General features: G+C 40.5%; 1 protein-coding gene across 5 annotated transcripts in view; it reads left to right on the top strand.

Annotated features, from left to right (window-relative positions):
• The window catches only part of Ltbp1 (latent transforming growth factor beta binding protein 1), a 405,267-nt gene that overhangs the window by 152,287 nt on the left and 235,160 nt on the right, over positions 1–17,820 (top strand). For all 5 annotated transcript variants that reach the window (XM_063230019.1, XM_063230015.1, XM_063230027.1 and 2 more), the window contains exon 4: positions 4,926–5,095. In XM_063230019.1, the coding sequence (XP_063086089.1) occupies positions 4,926–5,095 (170 nt within the window). The remainder of the gene's footprint in view (positions 1–4,925; positions 5,096–17,820) is intronic.

The following is a 17,820-nucleotide window of genomic DNA, read 5'->3' as shown; positions in this document are numbered from 1 at the left end:
CTGTGGAGATCTGCCCACATTGCTGTCTCTAAAACCGCGCAGTCATCTCCCCACAGACTGGCCCTTGCTTCTGGTGGGTGTGACTCAGCATACCTCGTCGCTTTCACTCTGCCACTAGACCTCGACTCAGACATACTCAGACATTCGCTTCTACCCGACCAGGCTTCAGCGCTTTCAGTTTTGATTCATGTAATCAAGTCCTGTAGTTCTTCTGGTAGTTACCTCTGCACGGCCACTTCATGGCTCATTCACTTTAGATATTGCTTAAAGATTTCTTATCATGGTAGGGAAGGGTGAGCTTATTTATCTCATGCCTTATCATCAGCCTTCTTCCTAGTCGTTATTTGGTATGTATCATTTTCCTGTCTCTTCAAAGTCAAATGGCACATGTAAACCTTGATGTACTCTTCCATAAAGTGTCTTCTGTCAGAGTCATGACTGTTACCTTCTGACTGTTCCTTTGAAAAGATGAAGCTTTTCACTTCTCTTTCATTTTTGGACTTTTTCAGTTTCCTTCCAGCTAATTCTGACCTTTGTATCTCCAGAGTTGGTAACATGGGTGCTTCCAACACAATGTTTTTCATATTTTGTGTATGGATAGACAGAGCGCTCAGAGTAAAGCAAGTAGGCTGTCGGGGTGTCTTCTTCCCAGTGGCCTGTTGTCAGGATTCCTGTGCCTGCCAAAGGAGAAGGTTCCTAGTGTCACCCGGTGTGGTTTCATATGGGTGTGTCTCTGAACTATGGAATCACATTCTCCACTGCAGTGAGTCCCCTTTCTTGCCCTTTCCTCCAGACCCTTCTCCTCTTACTCCCAGTCCAACTTACCTTTGGGGAAACGAATGGCAAACCAGTCTTTATGCTGGCAAAACTAAAAGTCCCAGCAGGAGAGGACTGTATTGTTGAGGAGAGGGGTATGTGTTGTGCTTCACTGCAGGTCGTTTCATTCTTTTAGAAAGGAGTACTAAGGCTTTTTACCTGAAGGAGATAAAAATTTCACTCCTGAATGGTCTGTTTGCTGAACTGAGGAGGACAGTTGTCTTCATTTATAAATTTTCAGTGAAGACACCAGCATTCAGCTCTGCTTCTCATTATCATCTCTTCCCTTCTTGGCTTCGGCATCAGACTCCTGTGGCCCTTTGGAAGGCACCTCCTCTGTGTCTGTACTCGCATGGATATCTTTCAGCTACTGGATACAACCTATTAGGAAGTCATGAAGTCGTTAAATAGATACAGTGTGGTTCAAGACTGTTTAAAAAATAGGTTATAGGAGAAAATATCAAGATATCCTGTACACAGAGCCTAAATAATATTTTGTGAAATTCATTTGGATTATATAAAAAACACACATACAGATAAAGGTGTGTGCTGCATGTGCATGTACAGTGTGCACTGAGGTAAAGAGCAGAAAAATGTTTTGCAGCCCAGGGCTTCCTGTCTCCTGCTACAGCAGCCAGTGTTTTTTGTTGTACCTTGGATCTCTTACAGATTTGTTACATGGTTCTCAGTCCTGCTTAGTAGCCTGTTTGCAGGAGGTCTTGACCAACCAGAATGGAGCTGGGTCTCTGGCTGGCCAAATGTTAACTGAGTAGGTTCAGGATTGAGGGACTGGTTTGCGGGGGCATAGGTAGGCTAGGGAGGTCACCAGTGGGGAGACATTGAGGAATTTGGGATAGTTGCTTTTTATCAATACAGTGTATTAAATATTTTAGTGCACTCGCTTGGTTGTACTATAGTGCAGAGCGAAGTATCAATTCAATTTATATTTTGTTTTCCCTTACCTACAATTTTCAGCATATGTTTGAAGAAAAGGGAATATATGGGTGTCTCAAAACAATTTTGAACCTGAGGCCTACAGTTTTCACTTTTAACCTTCGGTTCTTTTGAAAAATTTAGCCTCCTATCCCTTAAAATTATAGTTATATTGTTAGGACAAATCCTATGTTCACTACTGATAGTATATTCTGGTAGTGGAGGAAGGAAAAAGAAGTCCCAATTTTTATTATTTTTATTATTATTATTATTATTACTTTGAGACAGGGTCTCATATATAGTTCAGGCTGGCCTTGAACTCTGAGTGATCCTCCTTCCTCAGCCTCCTGAGTGCTGGGATTACAGGTATGTACCACCAGCCTAGAAATCCCAATTTAAATGAAGAGAGAGATTTCTTTCTCCTGAAATAATTGGATAAAAAGAAAGAAGAGTTTGCATGTGTGCCTATAAGGATGAGAAATGGTGCAAAATAATTGTGACAGGTGACACTGGAAGAGAAGGTGGACTCAGGCCACCAAGGAAGAAGGTGTGTCGCCTCATCAGTGTGTGCGGGGTGAGTTTGCCCCACACCTTCTTGGACTGTGAAGCAGAATGGCCTCAGCCTTATGACTGCAGGTGCTATGTACTTTTGCCCTGTTTCTGGGGAAAGGAGAAGGTGATAGATGAATGGGGTCACCTATGTGTAGCTGCATATTATGTATCTTTTTTTCTTTTTGTATGTCTTTTTGAGACAGGGTTTCATTATGCAGTTCAGGCTGGTCTTAAGCTCATTTTGTAGCTTAGGCTGGCCTTGAACTAGCAGAAATACGCTTGTCTCAGCTTCCTGAATGCTGAGATTACAGGCATGTGCCACCATGTCTGACTAGTAGTTCCATATTTGCAATGTGTTAGTAACTTGGGGAATAATTGCCCAGTGTAGGGTTCAAGTCTCAATTTCCTTGGGTTAGTGCCGGCTAACACTTGTTACTGAAATTCAAGACCTGGAACACCTTGATCTCACTTTTACCTGTTTGTGACTTTCCTGTTGTGTTCAGGGGAAAGGAGTCCACATGTACATAGCCTTTTAGTTCACTTCTTGCTGCCCATATGTCTTTGTTTCAGAGGGCAGAGAAGGAGGTACTCATGTGGAAGGCAGACCCAAAGGCTCTCCTTCCTGGTGCGGCTCAGGACAGGAGCGTGTGGCAGCCCAGGTCTCCCGGGGTGTTGGGCGCTCCTGTTCTGAACAGAAGCTAATCTGTATGTCTGTCACCTGATTACAGCCCACAGCGACTGGCTGGCCGCGCAGCTTCTGAGCTACAGAAGAGCTTCTCCTTCTCCCTGTGGCTCATGGAATGGACTTGTGACCGCCAAATGTGTCCAGCTGTTTCACCGTGTCTTCTTTCCCAAACAGACTTACTTAAAGATCAAAACAACACTTACATCATCAAGACAGTGTTTGCAGTGCTAGCCCTTGGGCTTTTAGTAATGTTCTGAGTCGTCTTGTGAGGAAAGGAATGCCTTTAAGGTGCTATTATGTCTGGGAAAATCCAGGCCCAAGGTAGATTTTACCAGGGTTACTGAGACTACAGACTTTAAAGAGACGGCTTGAGAGCCCTGGTTAAGAGGAAGCATCCTAATTCCAGCCTTTTCTGTTTCTTTATCTCTGTCCTGCAGAATAACTCCTTCCTCAGCTCCAACTAGAATCAGTCCCATAGAGTGAGTTATGTAGAATTCTGCTTCCATCATGAGACACTGTGGTGATATTTTTGGTGGCCTGGTAATTTACTCTCTACATTGAGCTGCCATGATGTCATTTCCTCCCTTTGGATATTGTCACCTTTGGAGAGGCAGCCCTTTGGGCCAGATCACACGGAGAGCCAGTTCCCTCCTGAAGGCTGTGTGTTCCTAAAATGGGCCATTCTAATGATTTTAGTAAAGAATTTGTATATCCTAGAATTCATATAGCATCTGTATATTATTACTACTTACTAGCCTTACTCAACTAATAGTTTAATTTATCTTCCTGTAGGAATGCTTCAATATGGGCAAAGGCTTATTATTTTAAAGTATATATTGCATGCAGTGGAAGGGAATTGTTACAGAATATAAAGAGTTGGGTCAGGAAGGTGAAAACATCACAATTTTGTTCAGAAGTCCCAGAGGTTTTCATTTGTTATCACTGAAAAATAAAATGGCAAGACTGGTTATTTTCATTATTCTTGAGAACCAGCAATTATAAAACATTTAACTCAGTATAGTATAGTTTGTATCATTATGAGGTACAGCATGGAAATTGTTTTCCTAACAGTATCATAATTCATATTTCAAAAAGGTAACTCAAATTACTTTTTTTTTTCAGTTTTATTGTGTTCAAAATTTTTGGGAGGAGGGAGGCAGAAGTTTAATCCAGGGCTTTTTGCACTGAGCTACATCTCTAGCCCTTTATTTATTTATTTATTTTTTTTTGAGACAGGGACTTAGTTGCTAAAGTTGCTTAGGCTGATCTCAAAATTGCTATCTTCCTGTATCAGCCTCCCAGAGTGCTAGATTTACAGACATGCATGAAGCAGGCTTTCTGCTCAGGCCTGTTTGGCAAGGACGGTATGTTCCTACCGTTAGGGGAACTGAGACTTAAAGGAGCTGACCAACTAACCTGCTGTTACTAGGTCGCTTGGCAAGGTCCCTCTGAACTATACTGGATCTAGTCCTCAAAGCTGATTTTATTTCATTAATCAAGCAGGGAATTTCTTGCATATGCTCCTTGTATACCTTTTTGTTTTCTTTCCACTCTTTGCTTTGCCAGAGCTGCCAATTTATATGTGTATCCATTTATGTCTATGTCTTTGCATTTTTAACTATTAATGCCACTGTTTTGCATGAAGCATTACAGTAGAGGGTCCATGCTGTGGACCCTCTGATAAAATCCATTTGTGATAACCTGTTTAGCTTATGCTTCTTGAGTAGATAGGCAGAGTCCCTTTCATGCTGGAGGTTTCTAAGGGTAAGTGGTGAGTTTCTGCCTATACACCATGCATGGTCAGCCACTATTTTTGAAGGAGCAAATGAACCTTGCATGGAATTTCCGCTCTTTTTTAAGTTTAACTAGTTCTTCCCTCTTTTGTTGACTTTTAAAAGCCCATTATTTATTTTTTGATTCTCACTTTGTTTCTTCCCAGAGTAACACCCCTTTCCTCCCAGAATGTGGTGATTCATCATGCCCAGGCCCAGGAATATGTGCTCAGGCCCAAGTACTTTCCAGCCCAGAAGGTGATTTCAGGAGAGCAATCAACAGAAGGCTCATTCCCACTAAGATACGGGCAGGACCACGTGGCAGCACCTTTTCAGTGTGAGTATGGCTCAGTTAACCATTTTCTCAAGTTGTAGTATCATAGTTTGGACACTTTATTTGGTTTAGGTGACTTAAGTATGTCACAGTAGATAAAATTCAAGCATCATTAAAAGACCCCCATTGATTCCTGAAACAACCAGGCAGCAGATGTTTAGCATAGTTTCCTAATTCTGAGGAAAGGCAGCTTTCCTGGATTTGAGAAATAAATCTGAAGTGATCTGTCTGTGATTCCATTTCTGCAAGACGTCTGCATTTCAGAGACATAGTTGCTGTAATTTTAGGTATAGTTGTACCGCACGCCTGCCATGTTTACATTGATGGAATGTTTTCTTTAGCAAGCTAGCCAAGATTCATTCCCTGTGAAAAGTCTGAAGTGTCCTGCGTTAGTCTCTCAGCCTCACCTACAGTGGATATTTTTGTGCTTAAGGTCCACCTACTTTTTGGTCTGTTAAGCAGATGGCGTGGCAGACTCCTCCAAATTTGTAAAGGACTATTGTATCAGTGGCCAACTTGGTCAGTATCTCGCTCTGGGGGAAGCTCAAGGACGCAGTCCCTGGCTCGAAGGGTGGGGAATGTGATGATTTGTGGTTTAGGTATTACCGAGTGTCTGCTGGCGGCATCTGCAGAAAATGTTCAGGAGTGAGACACAGACCACTGAAAGGCAAGAAGAGCTAGACGTGTGCTCCTTCCAGCAGCATCCTGCTCCATCGCATCTGGACTGATTCCTGCACCATAAGCTTTGGAAAAGAATGCCAGTTGTGGGGTTGTATGGAACTATATTTCACTGCCACAGATTGTCTGAATAGCTGAGATGGCGTCTTGCTACTGTTTGACACTTAAGTATGTAGCTGCCGCAGACTTGGTTCTCTATTGCTGTCTCTGCTTTCCAGTTTCTGTACCAAACCTAAAGTGATTGATGCTTCCCTCAGACTTCCCTTTCACTCTGAAGCTGGAGGTCTTAGGGAAAATTATAAAAATCATTTGTGTCGTGTCTTGGCAGTTAGGCAAAATTACTTCCAAGTCATTTGCAAAGGGAGAGATGTACCCATCCACTTTGAAAGATTTTTTAATTTACTATTTAATAGTTTGTTCCTGAGGTGAATATGCCTTGAATGTGTAATAGTTTTCTGATTGTAATTTTTCCATGGAGTCTTAAATAGATAGAATTTTAGAAGCATCCCCAAGTTACAATGTGATGGGAAGAGAATTTTGAAAGTTTATGGTTATATTGATAAAGAAAACAATTTCTGAGCAGGGAGTTGTCTAAAAAAGATGGCTTGGGAATCACTGGTTTTAAGGTCGACTGCAGTTTTAATTAATATTGATTTATTATAGGAATGGAATTCTTACTATGTGGATGCATTTTAAATGCTCAAACTTTGGTTGAAGTATTTTCTGGAAGATAAAATGGTATGTTAGAAGAATGTGAAGTTTCTTAACTGTATCAGCTCAAACTTTCTCCCTGTCCTGTTTAAAGCTATTTTTATGTAGTAGCGAGCTGGTTAAAGGATATGGATTGACACATTGTCACAGGGATGGAGTCCTCTGGTCTAGGTCTTCAACAGATAGCTCTTGTTCAGAAAGAAGTTCAGGAATTGACTGAGACATTTTTGGTGTATGGGACGGACAGGAAGGGAGATGTGGCTATTTTTTGCTGAGGCCAGAGCTCCAGTGAGAGTTGGAGGTCTAATTGGAAAGTTTTAAAAAGAGGTAATTTGGCAAGACCATGGAGAATGTGGAAATAGGAAAACTGGGTAAGACTAGGAAGCCTGAAGCTGGAATAAAGGCCTTCGAAAAGGAGGAAGAACCTAATGCGCTCTGTCTCCCGGACTCTCACTCTGTGCCAAGGAAAAGAGGGAAACCCCAAATGGAGCAAAAAGGAAGGAAAAGTTAACAGCAAAAATCTGAGGAAAAGCAGAAACTTTTTTTAAAAGAGTAGGAAGAATTTATTGAAAGGAAGAAAAGCTTCAGTCAAAGAGAGACAGAAAAGTGGGTTGCCTGTAGGAGCGTCTTTTAGTATCTTCATTTGCATTTTTATGCAAAAGATCAAGTGGGACAGATTAAATTGTCATTATCCTGAAAGGTTGGGAGTGTAGACAGAAGTAGATAATTCTGATTCTTCAGAAAAAGAGAAGAGATTAAGGTCATTTGGCATGCTGTACATTGGGGTACAGTTGAAGAATTGGTGTGGCTCATTGCAGTCCGGTGCCATTACTTTTGAGAAGTGAGTAGGACCAGAGAAGACGTTTAGTTGGGCAAAGAACAAGTATTGTTTCCCCCCTTTGAAGGGGAAATTTTTTTTAAAAAAGAAGGCGGTCTGTCGTAATTAACTACCACTTGCTAGATTTAATATTGAGACCTCATAACCAGCAGTAATGATACAAACCTAGGTAGAGCCCTAAGCCTTGTGTACCTTAATCCGCTTACACTAGGAGGAGGTGGTGGTTCCACCAGCCCAAGTGACTAAGGATTTGTTTGCTGGGAAGAGAAAAACATGTTGTTCAGAATAAGCAGGAAAGAGATAAGGATGGGGCTGGTGCATTCACTAAAGTCAAATATATTAGTGTGTCAAAGGTAGCCGTCTCCAGAAGAAACACGACTGGGGTAGCAAACCTTCAGGTTGCTAGTGACCTGTGTGCTCTCCTGGGAGCTTCCGCACTTCGCAGTTTCACGTAGCTTGCCATCACTGTCCAGTGTGTACACGGTTGCTTTCCTATTTTTGTGTTTACCAGCCTTTTGAGTCATTTCCTAGGTAACTTGGTGTCCTAGATTGAGAGTTTAATAGCGTGGTGCCCTTTTTATTAACTAGTCTTAAAAGAATTTAGCTTGTATGTGTATCATCAAGGGCAGAGGTCAGAAAAGCTTTTCTTAAAGGACCTGTAGAAAATGTTTTATGTGTTGTGAGCTAAGAGGAACAATAGGGATTTTATGTAAGTACTTTCATAGCTTTTTACAATGTTGTTATGTATTGAAGAGTGTCAGAATAATTCTTATCTTGCAGATTGTAAAAATTATGGGTGGAGGAGGGCTGGGTGTGGCTCATGGGCTGTGGTTTGCTAATCCCTGATTTAGATGTTCACAGTATCCATCCACTAAACATGAGCAGATTTTGCACCTGATAGGCCAATAGGCTGGCCTTGCCACGTAAATCCTGTAACTAATTCTTTTATTGTCAGTGTCCCTGTCAACCAGCCTCCCCACAGTGTAATTCTCAGGTAGCGCTTAGTTTGGAGGTAGCAGAAAAGCATGTGCTACTAGGAAACTACTTCTGTCTGAGAAGTCTAGCTTCTGTTAATGGTAGAGTGACAGGCCACAGGGAAACTGGGGAAATAATGTATGTCACGGAAACTCTTTTCATATTAGTGGGAATAACATTTTAATTGGGCGAGATAATAATGGTTGTAGACTCAGATATATAATATTAATATGCCACCTGAATGCCTAGAGAAAGTTAAATTTATTTAACTTTAGAGTTATTCTCTACCTAGTAATTTCAGCACCTAGGTGTATACCCAAGAGAACTGGAAACATTTCACACAGAGATTTGCATGTAAGTATGTTCACAGCAGCATTTCTCATAACATCCAGTGAAAACATGCTAAATGCTCATCAGTTGATGAGTGAAAAGCTAAACACAGTATTTCTCTACAGTGTCATATTTACCATAAAAAGGACTGAGGAACTGATACTCGCTATAACCTTGAATACAGGCTGAGTGAAATAAACCAGACACAGGATCTGTGCTACATATCATGATTCCCTGTGTATAAAAGGTCTAGAATAGACAATGCCATACAGAGCTTAGATTAGTGGTTACCACAGGGGCTGCTGAGAGGGAGAATAGACAATGACTATAGTTTTCTTTTCAGGTGATGAAAGTATTCTGGAATTAGTCATGATGGTTGTACAACTCTGTGAATATACTAACAAGCGCTGTACTATACACTTAGAGTATATATCTCAGTTAACTATATCTCAGTTTAAAAAAAAAGGTGACCTTCACCTTTGATATGCTAGTTGTATCTCAGTTGAAAGATACTCGTAAGTGTGATTGCCAGTGGTGACTTCTAAAAGACTAACATCAGTTCCAAGGCCGAAGTTTTAGCTCTCCAGAGCTCCTGTTCTCACAGCAGCAGCTTTGTTGTTTGAGCCCCTCCATCCTAGCTGTGGCCTGACCCCATCCGGTAGTCCTAGACTATCAGGATGCTTTGGTTACATGAGACCTCTTATGGTACTTTTAGTGATACTGCGGTCAATTGCACATCTGGTAGTGTTAACGTTCAGGCTGATATGAGAAGCATACATGAAAACATCTCAGAGTGTGACAAGCAGCTGTATCTCCCCTTGAAAACAGAAAATCCTGTGTCAGGAAAGTAGATTCCCTGTGGTTTCAGACTGGTTCAGTAGAGAGGTCACCAGTGATGCTGTCTGGGTCTTCCTAGTTGTCCTAAGGGAGAAGAGATGGGTTCTGCAGAGCTTAGAGGGAACAGCCAAAATTGTGGGCTTTTGCCAAGACAAATCTGAACAGGAAAAGATGGACAGTGTTTGTCCGGATAAGTTTGCTAATACCAACCACTTCACGGAATGGGCCAGGACATTGGATAAAGGCTGCAGACACCACTGCTAGTCACACAGGGCTTGTCGGGAGTTGTCTGTGGTACAGCAGAGTACCGTGAACGGGAGACAAAGTGGGGGCTTCAGAGCATGGAACACCAAGTTTATCCTCTACCTATTGGCCCTTTGCAAAAGTAAGAATAACCCTTAGGGTAGCCACTGGATGAAGACCACTCGCAAAAAAGAAGTAATTGGAACCAGATTTTTATACATAGGATAAATTACCATGTGTAGATTTTCAGAGGAGCTGCATTTGACAGTGATAGTGAGGGTGATCCTGGCCCCGAGAACCACTGTAGCCTCAGTCACACTTCATGTGAAGGAGGAAAAGAAGCAGCGGGAGAACCTAGTGTGTTCCCAGAGACCTGTAGGGCAGGCTTTTGCAGGTGCATCAAGTCAGTACTTGGAACAGAAGTCTTCAGAGAGGCACACTGCAGCTTTGGAAGCCTTCCCTGCCTGAAGGTACCTTTAGCTTGTATGCAAATAAGTGTTTCTTTGGTACTGGCCAGATAGCCACCCCAATGGTACTAAATGGCAGTGGAATTTGGACCAAAGAAGAGGTTGAAAGCCCACAAAAAATGAATAAACCTTTAAGAAGATTGCTGTGTGTGAAAACTGACTGCTTTAAAGAAGAAATGATAAAGCTTTATACTTTTCCCTTGCAAAATCAAGTTCCTGAAACTACTTGGCTCACCTGTGCACAATTTTGTTTGGAATTAGGAGCCTTGAGCCACTTTCCTGGTCATACGGCAGTGAAAATGGCCAGAAAAAAAAGCACCCACTCTTTGAGGGTTTCTGGCATACTCTTTAAAAGCTTAGACAGTAAGATGTTATTCTCTGTGGAGACTGACACATGGAAAAAGCACTCTGGTGATTATGAATGGACAGTTTTGCCTGCTGTTATTTTTGAAAATCCAGATTTCTCTGAAGGGCAGGCCAGAACCTATTGCAGAGACAGTCTTGCCATAGTTGTACCTCTGTGGGGTGTAGGGTTGTGGTATGCTTGGTCCAGAAATCGTTTGATCACATCCTTGTCCGGGAAGACGTGTGAACACGACTCTTCTCTGCCTGCTGATTGGTTATTGGTTACACAAAGTTAGAAATAAACCTGGATTAGGAGATGGTAGACATGGATTGATTATAGAGACTCCCAAGAAGCTTAGCCAGCAATGTGGAAATAGGGATGGAGGAAAATCTTCCTGAGTAAGGAATTATGTAGTTTAAATTCCTCCCTGGGCAGTCTTTAGTGCTGGAAAAAAGTTTTTATTCCAGTGGCCTAAGATGTTGAAACTTGAGTTCAAGATATTGAGAAGTCAATACTTAGTAATATTCCAGTAATATTCTGGAATCAAACTGTGATTACCACCCCCCTTAGGGAAAAATAACATTAATGAATTTACAGTTTACAAGAGGGAAACCACCAAACAGTGTTTTAGAAGATTTATGTTTGAAACAGAAATGAGATGGTGACTACTTAGCCCTTGCATTTCTTTGCCAGAAATCTAAACTTTGCTTGATTTTTATTTCTGAAGGGAACAATAGTTTCTAGGAAATCAACATTATTGGAATTGAAGTGATAGTTTTGATTAAAAATAAACTAGACTGTACAAAATACTGCTTATGAGATATTATGAGTTATTCTCTGTGAAAGACCTCCATACCATTGCTGTGAGATCATCCTCACTTTGAAGTAAACATCAATCTCTTTCATATATTTTTATGTTTCTTTAAAACTTTGTGTTACGATTTTTCCATGATTTAGTTCTAGGTCTTCTTTCCCCCTAAGAGGTCATTGCAATCTGGTTAAATTGACTAGTTCTTATGACAGGCAAACTTTAAAACATGAAATATGTGTATATATGTATGATGTAAATATATGTATATATTAAAAATTTTATATATATATATATATATATATATATATATATATATATGTATGTTTCTTTTAAGCTTTTCAATGTTATTTATAAAGCAAGTGGCCAGGTTTTTAGTAAACTTCTATAACTGTAACTGAGCTTACAAGTTGGCTTTTTCAAGGTCCTAGTTTATTTCTATGTATGTATTTATAGACAGGGTCTGGCTGTGTAGTGCAGGCTTACCTTGAATTCACTGTAAGGCCCAGGTTGGCCTCAAACTCATGGAAGTCCTCCTGCCTCAGCCTCCTAGATCCAAATTTTTTTAATTAAATGAAAATATTCTAAACAGACAGGGATGCTTTTGTCGAAAATATAATTATTTTAAAATCTCTCTGCCTAGAAACAGATTGAGAAACTTTGGCGAAAGAGAGAGAAACATCTGTAGAGCAGGTGAGAGGGCTGTGGCCGGGGTTGTGCCGGCCTCTGGGCGTCTTGTGTGGGATTGAGTGCTCTCCCCAGCGAGGCTGGACACACACGCCCGGGACAGCTGTGCTCCTTGTTTAATGAAGGGCCTTGGCTACAGGTGCATCTCAGGCTTGCAACCGTTTGAGTCGGATCCAGCAGAAACCAGAGCGCTTCCTCCCACGCTTCAGCTCGCATTCCACAGAGAAGCCAGCGGGAGCAGGCGTCTGCTTTACTTTAGAGAGGATTAGGGAATAATCCTCCCCAAACAAAATCTCTTGATTTATATTTTTTCCTTTATTCATCAATCAAATATATTATATCCACCTTTGTAGTTCAGTTGGGTAGATAATTTCTGGCCCAAAACTTGATTTTTTTTTTCTTGATAACTGTAAATATTTAATGAAGATGAAGAAGTATTCAAGTTTGCTTTGATAGAGAGAGAAGGTAGTGTATTTATTTTTGTTACAAATGATTCTCTGACCTATTTAACTTCCCTCCCCAACATTTTATTCACCCCAGAATAATGGGTGGGTCATTTTAGTTATGCATAATTCTTTCTTACCTTTCTTTTTTTTTTTGCTGTGGCTTCTTTGTGGGTATGGTGACCTTTTCCGCCCCTCCTGCCCTTGACTTTGGGCTTGGCCATCTGACTTGCTTTGAGCATTCAGGAGTAGGAGGACTGAGAGCCAGCTCTGAGCAGCAGCTTAAGAGCATTGCATTCTTCCTCCTTTTATCATGGAAAGGGCATGGATCTGCGCTGCTGACTGCCAACTCCCTTGAAAGCTGCTATTTTTCTTAGATCACTGCTTCAGCAGGGCAGAAGATTGACTGGAACAATCTGGACAAATCAATTGTGACTCTCAGCAAAGCAGATGATGCTGTTATAATCAGACAGGATACCTCCAGGTGTAAAAGCGCCGTCATCTTCTGGCCACAGTGGACTGGAAAACAGATAGGCATTTGACCCAAGAAAAACCAGTCGGAGGCTGGCCAGCTGCCTGTCAAGTGTCCTGGCAGAGAGGCTTTCCCAGCCAGGGACAGTGCTCCTAAATGAATCAGAATCTCTCCTAAGGCATGTGTCAGCGTTGAACGGTGAAGAACTAGAACAGAGGTGGAATACCAAAAGGAAGCAGACGCAGCCAGACAGGAGCTCCCTGCCACATCAGCGTTGGGTGCAAAACTGGTGTTCATCAGTGTTTTAGCAAAGGGGTGGGGATGGGGCCACATATAATGGGGCTGCTGAAAGTGCTGTGGTTTCTTAAGATCTTCTCAGTTTCTGAAATCAGTTCCAGGCTCTGTGAGATTTGGCTTACAAGGCGGAGTGTTCTTGAGACTTCCATCTCCCTCTGGCTGCACATGGCATGACCAAAACATCTTGCAGCTGTACAGCCCCCTCATGGTTTGAAGACAAAGATCCCAGTTAACACGAGTTCTATTTCTACCCTGCACTCTAACAGCTGCATGTCTGGATTATTCAGAGCACCCAAGATTGCCTTCTCAAAACCCAGCTGCTTCAAGTTCTTTTCTTTACTCCTTTGATAGCACTTATTCCTGTCTGCACCCTCCACTCCAAAGAAAGCTTGGGATGGGTTGGTTCTGTCAGTTCCCTAATCCTAACCCCTGGACCACTTGGAGAACTGCTTTACTGGGTCTTGAAGTCAGGAGGGACTGAAGAGTTATATTTGTGTCTGCATAGCTATTTGGATTTTTAACAGAACTGTGCTCAGAGCTCAGGCATTCTGTTCACATGGAATAGAGGGCATCTGCTTGTAGTTTGTTAGTAAGTATGGCTTGGGGGAGCTTTTCAGTCAGACTTCTGAAATCCTGTTGTGCCTCCTATCCATTCATCTTTTTTGGTATGGGTTTTCTGGCAGTCACAATGCGGTATGTGTGTAAATACCCATCAGGCATGCTGTGCCATGTCTTAGACATAGAAATAGAGTAAAATTAGATGCCTCCCTCTGATGGATCTTTTCAAAGTCTGTTAGTGGAGAAAGTGATTCATAACGTTTCTTGTCTGAGATCCCAGTTTCCAAACCACACCTTAATATACCTTGAGAAAAGATCCAAAAACCTCCTAAAGGTATTGTGAATTATACTCTTAGTCACTAAGAATTAGGTAGTTAGAAAATTTGGACATAGATTCTTATTCATCTAGTTAGTACTTCCTTTGTGTTATCTACTGTACTAAACATTCTGTGTACAGTCATTTAATATATCATCATACACTTATGCACTATTACCAATGGTGGGATATTTTGAGAAATGCATCATGAGGTGATGGCATCACTAGGGTGTGATCATAGAGTGTGTTTGTCACAGATTACATCATTTGAGGTTGCCTCTTGATGTAGTCAAGAGATGCAGTAAACACAGTGTATATGTAAGGTGCTGGTAGTAGAACACAGCTGAATATTTTTATAGTAAATTCTTTAACTAGAGGTCGGTCGATCTTTCTTTCTCTTTATTGTAAAGGAAATAAAACAGTAAAATGGAACCAAACAAAACAGTGAGAGCAGTATTTGATCTCAAAAATAAGACAGAAAGAAATCACCCATAGTTGCTATATTTCGTATTGCTTAGATGCTTGGACTACTGGCTTTAGGCCTGCAAAGTCAGTCAAACAATGCAAGCGTTAAGTTGTTTTTTCCCTTCAGTAGCTATCATCTCAGCCTCTGTTCCTCTGAATCAGCAGGTTGCTTATGGCGGTGTGTGTGTGTCCCTGTGTGCCTGTGTGCGCTGTGGGGGGCTCTTGTCTCCTAACCTGCGTGCCAGTTGGTTCTCAGGAGGGGGTTGACTTCTTGGTTCTCCTCCTGGCTCACGACTCAGGAATACACTTTAAAAGAATAAAATGTTTATAGTATCATAAATATGTAAACCTGTAACCTAATTGTTTATTGTCATTATCAAGCATTTCATACGGTACTTGATTGTATGTACTACACTTTTATGACTTATGACACAAAGTAGGTGTGTGTATACTAATCACAGACATGAATAAAGAGTTGCACTATAATGTAATGATGTCACTAGGACATATAAATTCTTTAGCTTCATTATAATCTTAAGAGGTCATCATATACAAGGTCTGTTTTTGACTAAAATGTCATATTGAGTACATATTTGACCACCTAAAACGTATCCTGCATGTTATTCATTTAAGTTAGGAACCAAAATATCAGCTAAATGTTGCCAAAGGAAATCTTATTTATTGGGGAAAAAAAAGCCACTCTAGCTCTTTGGGTAAGTTACTTTTTAGGTGAGTTACACGTTCATAATTCTATTATATTTAAACTTTCTGTAAGTTATATGTAGGTCTTTCAAGACAATAACATGTTTTAAAAATTGTCTGATGCAGAGAAAATGACAATAACTTTTAACAAATTATTTAAATGTAAAATAAATCTTTATAATCAGTAGGTTCCTACTGCTGATTTAAATCCATTTTGATGTCTTTCAAACAAAATCAAACAATATAGTTATATCCAGAAATTATGCCCTTTGCTTTATTCTGTTGTATTGAACAATAAAAATGACCAGTGAAAGCAAATATCTTAAGATGAAAATTTTTTGGTTTTGAAATACTTGTAGATTTTGCTCAATAATATATCATAGCTTAAGTGTCACTGATGGTTTCAATTTTTCTCATAGCTGCTCCATTGAGAGCTGACTATGTATACTAATATCCTCTTTTATTTGCCTAATAATGTCCATATAGATGGTTTCATATGGCTCTTGTCACAATCTCGTGAAGTAGGCAGGTGGCTGACGTTGTTCTGTGTATATCTCTTTCTACTCTAGATTTCAAATTTTTGGTGGAGGGAGCTTATGAGAAGTTTTCCTGTATTCTCCCCCTTAACCCATGATGGTCATTTCATGCCAAATAAAGCCTCAACACTTTCTCCTCCGGACCACTGTGACAGTAAAGCAATGTATTCTGTTCCTTAACCTATGACAATCAGTTTCTTGTCAGATAAAAATCTTAACACTTACAACTATGAGCATGCAGTTCATGAAATATCTAAAATATCTACTGTGCTGCCAAAAACATTCCCAAGTTAAATGAGTGCTCGGCCCATGTTCGTTCCCTTCCCCATCTCAGCCTTTCCAAATGCTAGGTGTCACATGATTTTCATGGGATGCTGTTTACAAGTATAAGAGAGGCACAGAGGTAGTAAAGAAAGAACAAACAGCACAGTGCTTACCATTTGTGTAAAATGCGTTTGGCCAGTGCTCTTGTGACTAGCTGTGGTTTCCTTGTCTGTAAAATGGTTCTGATGATAGCTGACATAATTGCGGTGTGTATTTGAGCTCTGGAGCTTAGCATGCATCTGCCACCTACATACTTCTTGCAGATAGTGCTATTATTATGCACGGTGCTTTGTGTTTTGGAAGATCCATAATTTCTTTGTTTGTGTTCTCAAAATCTTGCCCCTCACTCCAAAAAAGCACAAATTGAGAGAGTCTGCACACTGCATGCAGTGTACACATGCATATGTACACATCTCTTGTGTAACAAATTCCTCTAAACCTTAGCATTTAAAGCAACAAACATTATCTCCTGGTTTCTGTGAGTCAGAAATTTGGACAAACTTAGTCTGTTTGTCCTGGTTTGGGTTCTTCCATGAAGTTTCCATCAGAGTATCAGTAAGAGCTGCAGTCCTCCAAAGGCTTCACTGGAGCTGAAGATTTGCTTTCAAGATGCTTCTCTCACATGGCCATTGGCAGGAAGCTGGGGTCTCTGTCACATGGGCCTTTCCATAAGATCAAGGCAGCATCATTTGCATTTTATTCTATATTCTGGGGATACTGGGACTTGAACTCGGGACCTCACACTTGCCAGGCAGGCACTGTACCACTGTGCTAAATCCCTGGCCCCTGTTCTGTTCTTTAGATTTCACCTCTGGAAGAGAAAATCATCAAGGAATTTGTGGACCTATTTTAAAACTGTTACTGTGTTCAACAGAAAAAAGAGGAAGTTGAAAACTAGTAACCTACAAAGAATAAGCTGATAGACAGCTGGAAAATTCACAGTGTGTAATTACACATCAGTAATCCACTTTTTATTGGCAAGTAATCATTTTAAAACTTCATTTATCACATGATACTGCAGCATATCTAGATATAATACGACTTTGAGAAAAAGGAAATCTTTTCTAATGATGAGATCTATTGAATTTGGCAGTAATCCCTTGAGGGGACTAACTGGGGCCATTTGATGGAATTATTTAAAAGCTGAGCCAGAGATTTGTATTGAAAAAAACAATGAAGTAAATGATGGCATTGGTATTCTGCAATCCTGATTTGTGATGCTATATAATTCTAAAATAATTCAGATTTTAAGATGCCAATTTTCTGTATAACTAATTGCTTCAGCAGATTTTTCTTTGTGTTTAATCCATTGAACAAGAGTCATTGTGGCACTTGCCAAAATGTTCATATCTTTATCTTTCTTAATGCTTCTTAAAATGCCTTTAAATTATAACTTTACTTTTATATGCTGTGGATTATTGTTGCCTGCATGAAAGAGTTGGAATCCTTCAGAGGCACATTAAGGCATCTACTTCTGGCCTGGTAGTTCCAGTGACTCACAATGTCTGTTCAGACCCCAGGGGCCTTTGGTTTCCTTTTCTGCCCTGACATTTGACATTTTTTTCTTCTAAGCAGAAATTAGATTTTGTAAAGTATAGTAAGTCACATCCTTCCTTGTATCTGCCCTCGATATCAGAAGAAAATTTCCAAGAAGATAATAGAAGTATTCAACTCCTCTAAAATTTTGTGGCTTCC

Source organism: Cavia porcellus, unplaced genomic scaffold, assembly GCF_034190915.1.
Source record: "Cavia porcellus strain 051 isolate PalLab524CR breed Dunkin Hartley unplaced genomic scaffold, mCavPor4.1 scaffold_1, whole genome shotgun sequence".
NCBI lineage: Eukaryota > Metazoa > Chordata > Mammalia > Rodentia > Caviidae > Cavia > Cavia porcellus.
Note: the sequence above shows the minus strand (reverse complement) of the source record. Positions and strands in the feature narration are given on the sequence as shown.